This window comes from Gobio gobio, assembly GCF_949357685.1.
Source record: "Gobio gobio genome assembly, chromosome: 3".
Taxonomy (NCBI): domain Eukaryota; kingdom Metazoa; phylum Chordata; class Actinopteri; order Cypriniformes; family Gobionidae; genus Gobio; species Gobio gobio.
In genome coordinates, this window is record NC_137099.1 from 237,501 (window position 1) to 247,603 (window position 10,103).

The window sequence follows — 10,103 nt, forward strand, 5'->3', positions numbered from 1 at the left end:
TCGCTCGCTCCTTCCATGTCTCTTGCTCCTCCACCTCACTCATTCCCAATCACTCACTGGTCTCGCTCGCTCCTCCCATGTCTCTTGCTCCTCCACCTCACTCATTCCCAATCACTCACTGGTCTCGCTCGCTCCTCCCATGTCTCTCGCTCCTCCACCTCGCTCATTCCCAATCACTCACTGGTCTCGCTCGCTCCTCCCATGTCTCTCGCTCCTCCACCTCACTCATTCCCAATCACTCACTGGTCTCGCTCGCTCCTCCCATGTCTCTCGCTCCTCCACCTCGCTCATTCCCAATCACTCACTGGTCTCGCTCGCTCCTCCCATGTCTCTCGCTCCTCCACCTCGCTCATTCCCAATCACTCACTGGTCTCGCTCGCTCCTCCCATGTCTCTCGCTCCTCCACCTCACTCATTCCCAATCACTCACTGGTCTCGCTCGCTCCTCCCATGTCTCTCGCTCCTCCACCTCACTCATTCCCAATCACTCACTGGTCTCGCTCGCTCCTCCCATGTCTCTCGCTCCTCCACCTCACTCATTCCCAATCACTCACTGGTCTCGCTCGCTCCTCCCATGTCTCTTGCTCCTCCACCTCACTCATTCCCAATCACTCACTGGTCTCGCTCGCTCCTCCCATGTCTCTCGCTCCTCCACCTCACTCATTCCCAATCACTCACTGGTCTCGCTCGCTCCTCCCATGTCTCTCGCTCCTCCACCTCGCTCATTCCCCATCACTCACTGGTCTCACTCGCTCCTCCCATGTCTCTCTTGCTCCTCCACCTCTCTCACTCACACACACTCACTCACTCACTCTCACACTCTCTCACTCACACACACTCACTCACTCACACACACACACACACACACACACACACACACACACACACACACACACACACACTCAGGGCTCATTGACCTCAGTCCTGTGTGTGTGATGGTGTTATAAATGGACCTGCTTTGCTTCCTCAGGCTCAGGTGGTCCAGACGGAGAACGAGTGTCCAGGTGAGGTCATCACTGAGTGAGGTCATCACTGAGTGAGGTCATCACTGAGTGAGGTCATCACTGAGTGAGGTCATCAGTCTAATAGCATCAGAAGTGACTGTAGAATAATCTCCTGTGTGTTTGCAGCCATAGCACATTTACTGCAGACGAAGAGGCAAGCGGAGAGTGTGTGTGCGTCTCCTGCCAAACGAGTGAGAGCCGCGGACGGAGCCCTGGTGCGTCTCAGAGCCTGTGTGTGTGTGTGTGTGTGTGTGTGTGTGTGTGTGTGTGTGTGTGTGTGTGTGTGTGTGTGTGTGTGTGTGTGTGTGTGTGTGTGTGTGTGTGTGTGTGTGAGAGTGTGTGTGAGTGTGTGTGAGTGTGTGTGAGTGTGTGTGTGTGTGTGTGTGTGTGAGTGTGAGTGAGTGTGAGTGAGTGTGAGTGAGTGTGTGTGAGTGTGTGTGACCCTGTTCTCTGTCTCCAGTCTGGTGAGCGGATGTTTGAGGAGATGCTGGAGGACATTGGTGAGGTTCTGTCCATTGAGTCTGTGACTGTGAGCGGCTGCCCAGCTCAGGCTGAAGCGGGGCGGCCCATGTTCCCCGACCTCCGCCCTCTGCCCTCCGACCTCCGCCCTCTGCCCTCCGCCCTGGGCTGGTCCTCCGCCCCGGTCTCCTTCTTCCAGTGGCAGATCCAGCAGGAGGAGCAGAAGCTGGCGGCTCTGAGCCCGGCCCAGCTCACCGCGCGGGACGCAGACGGGGACACGTGAGTGACCTCTGACCTCATCATGGGTTAGGGTTAGGGTCAGGGTCAGGGTCTCATCATTATGGTCTGGTTTCCAGGTTCCTCCACATCGCTGTGGCCCAGGGCAGGAGAGCACTGGCCTACGTGCTGGCCAGGAAAATGGCCGCCATTGACATGCTGGACATGAGAGAACACAACCACCAGGTACTGACCAATGAGATCAGCTGACACGATCACACCCTGTGATTGGCTGCTCACCTGATCTCTGCTTCCTCCAATCAGAGCGCGTTCCAGGTCAGTGTGGCCGCAGATCAGCACCTGATTGCACAAGACCTGCTTTCCCTGGGGGCAGAGGTCAACACCATGGACCTCTGGGGCAGATCCCCCTTACACGTGTGTGCTGAGAAAGGCCACGCCCCCACACTACAGGTACTTCCTGTTCCGCCCTCAGGTGACCCTCACACCTGTGTGTGTGTGTGTGTGTGTGGGACAGGTGTGTGTAATCCTCACCCTAAACTAACCCTCACCCTAAACTAACCCTCACCCTAAACTAACCCTGTAGGCTAACCCTCACCCTAAACTAACCCTCACCCTAAACTAACCCTCACCCTAAACTAACCCTGTAGGCTAACCCTCACCCTAAACTAACCCTCACCCTAAACTAACCCTCACCCTAAACTAACCCTCCCCCTAAACTAACCCTAACCCTAAACTAACCCTGTAGGCTAACCCTCACCCTAAACTAACCCTCACCCTAAACTAACCCTCACCCTAAACTAACCCTCCCCCTAAACTAACCCTAAACTAACCCTAACCCTGTAGGCTAACCCTCACCCTAAACTAACCCTAACCCTGTAGGCTAACCCTCACCCTAAACTAACCCTCACCCTAAACTAACCCTGTAGGCTAACCCTCACCCTAACCTAACCCTCACCCTAAACTAACCCTGTAGGCTAACCCTCACCCTAACCTAACCCTCACCCTAAACTAACCCTGTAGGCTAACCTAACCCTCACCCTAAACTAACCCTGTAGGCTAACCCTCACCCTAAACTAACCCTAACCCTCACCCTAAACTAACCCTGTAGGCTAACCCTCACCCTAAACTAACCCTCACCCTAAACTAACCCTGTAGGCTAACCCTCACCCTAAACTAACCCTGTAGGCTAACCCTCACCCTAAACTAACCCTGTAGGCTAACCCTCACCCTAAACTAACCCTGTAGGCTAACCCTCACCCTAAACTAACCCTCACCCTAAACTAACCCTCACCCTAAACTAACCCTCACCCTAAACTAACCCTGTAGGCTAATCCTCACCCTAAACTAATCCTCACCCTAAACTAATCCTCACCCTAAACTAACCCTGTAGGCTAACCCTCACCCTAAACTAACCCTGTAGGCTAACCCTCACCCTAAACTAACCCTGTAGGCTAACCCTCACCCTAAACTAACCCTCACCCTAAACTAACCCTCACCCTAAACTAACCCTGTAGGCTAACCCTCACCCTAAACTAATCCTCACCCTAAACTAATCCTCACCCTAAACTAACCCTCACCCTAAACTAATCCTCACCCTAAACTAATCCTCACCCTAAACTAATCCTCACCCTAAACTAATCCTCACCCTAAACTAATCCTCACCCTAAACTAACCCTAAACTAACCCTAACCCTGTAGGCTAACCCTCACCCTAAACTAACCCTAACCCTGTAGGCTAACCCTCACCCTAAACTAACCCTCACCCTAAACTAACCCTGTAGGCTAACCCTCACCCTAAACTAACCCTCACCCTAAACTAACCCTGTAGGCTAACCCTCACCCTAAACTAACCCTGTAGGCTAACCCTCACCCTAACCTAACCCTCACCCTAAACTAACCCTGTAGGCTAACCTAACCCTCACCCTAAACTAACCCTGTAGGCTAACCCTCACCCTAAACTAACCCTAACCCTCACCCTAAACTAACCCTGTAGGCTAACCCTCACCCTAAACTAACCCTCACCCTAAACTAACCCTCACCCTAAACTAACCCTGTAGGCTAACCCTCACCCTAAACTAACCCTGTAGGCTAACCCTCACCCTAAACTAACCCTGTAGGCTAACCCTCACCCTAAACTAACCCTGTAGGCTAACCCTCACCCTAAACTAACCCTGTAGGCTAACCCTCACCCTAAACTAACCCTCACCCTAAACTAACCCTCACCCTAAACTAACCCTCACCCTAAACTAACCCTCACCCTAAACTAACCCTGTAGGCTAACCCTCACCCTAAACTAATCCTCACCCTAAACTAATCCTCACCCTAAACTAACCCTGTAGGCTAACCCTCACCCTAAACTAACCCTGTAGGCTAACCCTCACCCTAAACTAACCCTGTAGGCTAACCCTCACCCTAAACTAACCCTCACCCTAAACTAACCCTCACCCTAAACTAACCCTGTAGGCTAACCCTCACCCTAAACTAATCCTCACCCTAAACTAATCCTCACCCTAAACTAACCCTCACCCTAAACTAATCCTCACCCTAAACTAATCCTCACCCTAAACTAACCCTCACCCTAAACTAATCCTCACCCTAAACTAATCCTCACCCTAAACTAATCCTCACCCTAAACTAATCCTCACCCTAAACTAACCCTCACCCTAAACTAACCCTCACCCTAAACCAGTGTTTCTCTAACTCTTTCTGCCATCCCCCACTCTGGAGGTAGTGAAGGGTTTCAAAAGGTTCCAGCAAAGTTTTTCCAAACTCTCGGCATCTGCATTTATGACGGCCGATGCATGAATATTTGACACCATTATAAAAACGGACGAAACACCGCTCAACCACATCATGAGTGTTGACGTGCATAGTTAAAACCCTTCATAAACACAGGCTCTACTAAACTGAACTGGATGAGCCTTCACGAGTTGAACTGGTTAAACTAGTCGCTCCACCTGAAGAATATCAGCCTGTGTTTCCTTGTGCTGTGGTCATTATCTCCTCCTCCTCTTCCTCCTCCTCCTCTTCCTCCTCCTCCTCTTCTTCATGCTCTGTTGATCTAGCAGCGCTCATACTTCCTCATATCAGGCTTGACTCATGTGCATTTCCTCAAAAAAGTGACGAGCAAGGTGGTGGAAAATTCCCCACAACACAAAGCCTTTGATAAGAGCAGAAAACAACACGCCTGAGCCGCCCAGGAGCCGTTGGGCTGGTGTCACGCTAACCCATCCCATAATGATCTGTGTGTTCAGACCTGCTGAGCTTCTCTTGTGTAACTCACTGTTTCCCTGCAGGCCATCCATAGGGCCATGCAGACGAGCGGCCGGCCAATCAGTGTGGAGGAGGTCAACTATGAGGGTCAGTGAACTGGGGAGAGTTCACCCAAAAATAAACATCCCATAATTTCCTCTCCCTCAGCTCATCTGAGGTGTGTGTGACATTCTTCTCTCAGACCAATAAAATCTGATTATATTACACAAGTCCAGGCTAATCCAAGCTTTAGAAATGGATTCATAGCTCCATAATAAGTGCATCTGTGTGTCATATAACTGCTCCACACGGGGTGTTAATAAAGGCCTTCTGAAGCGATGCGTTTGTGTGAGAATAATATCCATATTTAAAACTTCATCAAGTAAACTTTCGACCTCCGCCTTCCCTGTTCAGTTTCTGGAGAAAGTGTGTAAAGTTCCCGATGGAAAGACTAACACATCACGAACACAGATCTGGAGTTACACTTTCAACTAGCGCTGCGCAATATATCGGAATATCGCGCAAGGACACGCGATATCTGAATGATTTTAATAGGCTACTTCAACATTGTGAAAAGTGTGTGTTTTAGCTCGACACATACAGCAGAGAATAGACTGAGACTTAGACGTGACGTTAAAAAGAGTTATTAAACGCAATAACTTGCGAAAAACGAAATGGAAAACTTTCTTTAATAAGTAGATGCCATTTATATTATAAAATATATATAAATATCTCATTTAACATGTGTCTAGGGAACATGTTTGACTGTATTATGGCTTCACATTATAGTGTTTCATTGCCTTGCTCGGTCTATCTGTTTGTTTACTTTATGTTCATTATGGTTTAAATGTAAAAAAATGTAAAACTTTAAAAATAAAGTAAAAAAAACTTGCGAAAAACAACTTGCAGTCTCGCACTGTCTGATACACACACACACACACACCGAAACGTGCGCACAAGCGTTTTTTTTTTTTTTGTATTGTTACACACTCAAACTGTCACACACACACAGTTGTGTGTTGATGAGTATTCATGTAAACACAGTCAGTTATGCTTTAAGTGAACGATATCAGTCGGGGAAACATACATTTTACAAACTTAAAGCAATATCGTATAGCAAATCAAATATCACATTATTTAACAAGGATATCGCATTTTTCTTCATTATCGCACAGCCCTAGTTTCAACTTTACACACTTTCTCCAGAAACTGAACAGGGAAGGCGGAGGCCGAAAGTTTACTTGATGAAGTTTTAAATATGGATATTTTTCTCACACAAACGCATCGCTTCAGAAGACCTTTATTAACACCCCGTGTGGAGCAGTTATATGATAGACAGATGCACTTATTATGGAGCTATGAATCCATTTCTAAAGCTTGGATTAGCCTGGACTTGTGTAATATAATCAGATTTGATTGGTCTGAGAGAAGAATGTCACACACACCTCAGATGAGCTGAGGGAGAGGAAATTATGGGCTAATGTTCATTGAATCCCTTCCTCATGAAGCATGTCTCTAACCCGAGTGTGTGTGTGTGTGTGTGTGTGTAGGCCTCGCCCCTCTGCACGTGGCAGTGCTATCCCATAATGCCGTGGTGCAGGATCTTCTGAGTGTCGGGCCGCCCAGCGCTCAGAGTCCGGCTCTGCTGCAGAAGAGGAAGCTGCTGTCCGACTGCATCTCCACACTTCTGCTGATGGGCGCCTCTGTAGACACACGGGTGAGCCCGGCTCCGCTCCACACGCGTGTTCTCCGTGTTCTCCGTGTCCCGACTCACACGCGTGTTCTCCGTGTTCCCTCAGGACCGTAAGAGCGGCCGCTCCGCCCTCCACATGGCAGCCGAAGAGGCCAACATCGAGCTCCTGCGGCTGTTCCTGGATCAGCCCGGGTACTTCTCTGTGGTCAACGCTAAGGTGAGTGGAGTGTGTGTGAGGCGGGCCTTCAGGGGGCGGGGCTTCATGTGACCCTGTGATGTCATCGACAGGCGTTCAATGGGAACACGGCGCTCCACATGGCGAGCGCTCTGCAGGGCCGGATGGCTCAGGTGGATGCGGTCCGGCTTCTGCTGAGACGAGGAGCCGACCCCAGCGCCAAGAACCTGGAGAACGAGCAGCCGGCCCAACTGGTGCCCGAGGGGCCACTGGGAGACCAGGTCAGAGGCGCCATCACATCATCAGGGCTGCAACTCACCATTATTAAAATAAGCCATTAATCGAACGAGTATTAGACAGATTACTCGACTAATCGGTACATTTTATCGATTCTTCAGCTTTTCCAATTAGTTAAAACATTGAGTTATACATATTCTAAGAGGGCGCTCACACATAATCAGGGCTGCAACAAACAATTATTAAAATAATCAATTAATCGAACGAGTATTAGACCGATTAATCGACTAATCATCGATTATTGACGACTAATCTGTAAATTTTTATAAATTATTCAGCTTTTCCAATTAGTTAAAACATTGAGTTATACATATTCTAAGAGGGCGCTCACACATCATCAGGGCTGCAACTAGTGATTATTAAAATAATCAATTAATCGAACGAGTATTAGACAGATTAATCGACTAATTGGTACATTTTATCGATTGTTCAGCTTTTCCAATTAGTTAAAACATTGAGTTATACATATTCTAAGAGGGCGCTCACACATCATCAGGGCTGCAACTAACGATTATTAAAATAATTGATTAATCGACGAGTATTAGAACGATTAATCGGCTAATCGTCGTCATTGCCGACTAATCGGTATATTTTTTTTATCGATTATTCAGCTTTTCAATTAGTTAAACATTTGAGTTATACATATTCTAAGAGGGCGCTCACCCATAATCAGGGCTGCAACGAACGATTATTAAAATAATCGATTAATCTGACGATTATTAGAACTACTAATCGTCGATCATTGACTAATCGGTACATTTTTATCGATTATTCCGCTTTTTCACTCACACATAATCAGGGCTGCAACGAACGATTATTAAAATAATCGATTAATCGAACGATTATTAGATCGGTTGATCGACTAATCGTCGATTATTGACGACTAATCAGTACATTTTGAACGGTTATCCAGCTTTTTCCATTAGCTAAAACATTGAGTTCTACATATTCTAAGAGGGCGCACACCCATAATCAGGGCTGCAACAAACAATTATTGAAATAATCGATTATTAGACCGATTGATTGACTAATCGTCGATCATTGACGACTAATCGGTACATTTTTATCTATTATTCCGCTTTTTCAATTAGTTAAACATTGAGTTCTACATATTCTAACTAATATATAAAAGAGAAAGTCACTTCAGCTTTTGAAATGGTTGCTTTAATGAACTGTGAGCCAAGTTCTCAGAACTCAAATCACACACAAATGCTCTTAAGCATTGTTTAAATATTCTGTTCGCTTTCAATTGAAAAAATAAATAGTAATAAACAAAAATCAGCTGCATTACAGACAACAACAATAAATAGATGTTTGACTGTGAACATCTTTTGGCCGCTTCATCTGTAAAACAATAACTGCCCCACGACAGAAATAGAGGACCTTTACTTTAGGACACAAACAATGGTCAAAATATTAATCTGCAAAATGACATAATATTAATCTCTTACATGACAATTGAGTTGACAGATTCTCATTCAGCTTTTAATGAACAATATGAGAAAGTAACTGATGATATTCTTCCTATCATGATGAGACTATAATACCTAATAGAGTTATAATAATAAAAACAGTCCTGACTCCAAGATCCATCACACTTTATTCTATGCTAAATAAATCATCACAATACTGTAATTATATTATTATTGTTAATATTAGTACAGTTATTAGTAGTATTGCATTCTCTAATAAAGAGATTTTTGAGAACAAAGATATTTGTTGGAAAAATGTTTTATTGTTGACAATGTTGACTAATGGTTTCAGCCCTACCCATAATGCACCCTGAGGCCTGCCTGACCCTGTTCTTCTCTCCTCAGGTGCGGCGGATCCTGAAAGGTAAAGCAGCTCAGCCCCGCCCCTGAGCCCCTAAGCCTCGCCCCTCCCTCAGGAATCGCTGTCAGTCAGGCAGTCCGGATCATGTACAGACTCATTCGCCCTCGAGGCGGATGTCGGTTGTTTCTATGAAACAGGTTTAGCATTGTTCTCTACTGTGTAGAAACCCTTCAGAGAATCTGCCCGACGACAGAGGAGATCACACACACACACACACACACACACACACACTCACACACACACACACACACACACACACACACTCACTCTCCTCTCGACGACGGAGATCACACACACACACACACACACACACTCTCCTCTCGACGACGGAGATCACACACACACACACACACACTCACTCTCCTCTCGACGACGGAGATCACACACACACACACACACACACTCTCACACTCTCCTCTCGATGACAGAGGAGATCACACACTCTCACTCACACACACTCACACTCACTCTCCTCTCGACGACGGAGATCACACACACACACACACACACTCTCCTGTCGTCCAGTCGCAGGTCTGAAGGGTTGGTCTCTATAATCTCTAACACTGTAAAAAAAAAATCAGCTCTCAATTGGACGAACATTAGGGTTAGTTCCTCATCTTAGAGCCGCATGATATACTGAATCCAGCATTTTCACAAATGTTATTTTTCTCGTACTAAAAGAGAAGCAGCCCTTGTTTCTATAACAGAACCCCAACTTTACTCTATATGATGTCTAAAAGACAGATTTTCTTCTAAAGGAAACCAATATATTTATAGACTGATACTCGTTCAATAACTTTCTCATCTAGTGTAACAATTTGACAAGCATCTTCTGTTTTCCTTGATTTAGAAAAACATCATTTTAGTTTGATCTGCGTTTAGTACAAGTCGCAATTTATGAATAATTTTAAAAGCATATTGCGGATCTTCTATGGCATGTGTCAACGATGGAGCAGAACAAAACAAAAAGGCATCATCCGCATACAAATGACACTTTGCTTTTGTTACATTCTGACACAAATCATTTATATAAACAGTAAATTAAATGGGAATCTACATTTTTTTTGTGATGCAGTTTAATTCAATCAAATGTAGATGTGATCACACACTAGAAAATGTTCAATTGGAGAGCTGATTTTACAGTGTAACTATATC

General features: G+C 46.0%; 1 protein-coding gene across 2 annotated transcripts in view; it reads left to right on the forward strand.

Annotated features, from left to right (window-relative positions):
• nfkbiz (nuclear factor of kappa light polypeptide gene enhancer in B-cells inhibitor, zeta) overlaps nucleotides 1-9,515 on the forward strand; it is a 13,719-nt gene extending 4,204 nt beyond the window's left edge. Inside the window, exons 3-12 of one of the 2 annotated variants that reach the window (XM_079812032.1) lie at nucleotides 970-1,003; nucleotides 1,130-1,218; nucleotides 1,464-1,741; nucleotides 1,819-1,924; nucleotides 2,003-2,149; nucleotides 4,995-5,058; nucleotides 6,501-6,667; nucleotides 6,750-6,860; nucleotides 6,932-7,099; nucleotides 8,933-9,515. In XM_079812032.1, the coding sequence (XP_079668158.1) occupies nucleotides 970-1,003; nucleotides 1,130-1,218; nucleotides 1,464-1,741; nucleotides 1,819-1,924; nucleotides 2,003-2,149; nucleotides 4,995-5,058; nucleotides 6,501-6,667; nucleotides 6,750-6,860; nucleotides 6,932-7,099; nucleotides 8,933-8,977 (1,209 nt within the window). In that variant the 3' untranslated portion in view covers nucleotides 8,978-9,515. Of the gene's footprint in view, nucleotides 1-969; nucleotides 1,004-1,129; nucleotides 1,219-1,463; nucleotides 1,742-1,818; nucleotides 1,925-2,002; nucleotides 2,150-4,994; nucleotides 5,059-6,500; nucleotides 6,668-6,749; nucleotides 6,861-6,931; nucleotides 8,362-8,932 lie in introns of those variants that run through there. The other variant, XM_079812031.1, reaches the window with a different exon arrangement.
• Nucleotides 9,516-10,103: the final 588 nt, after the last annotated feature.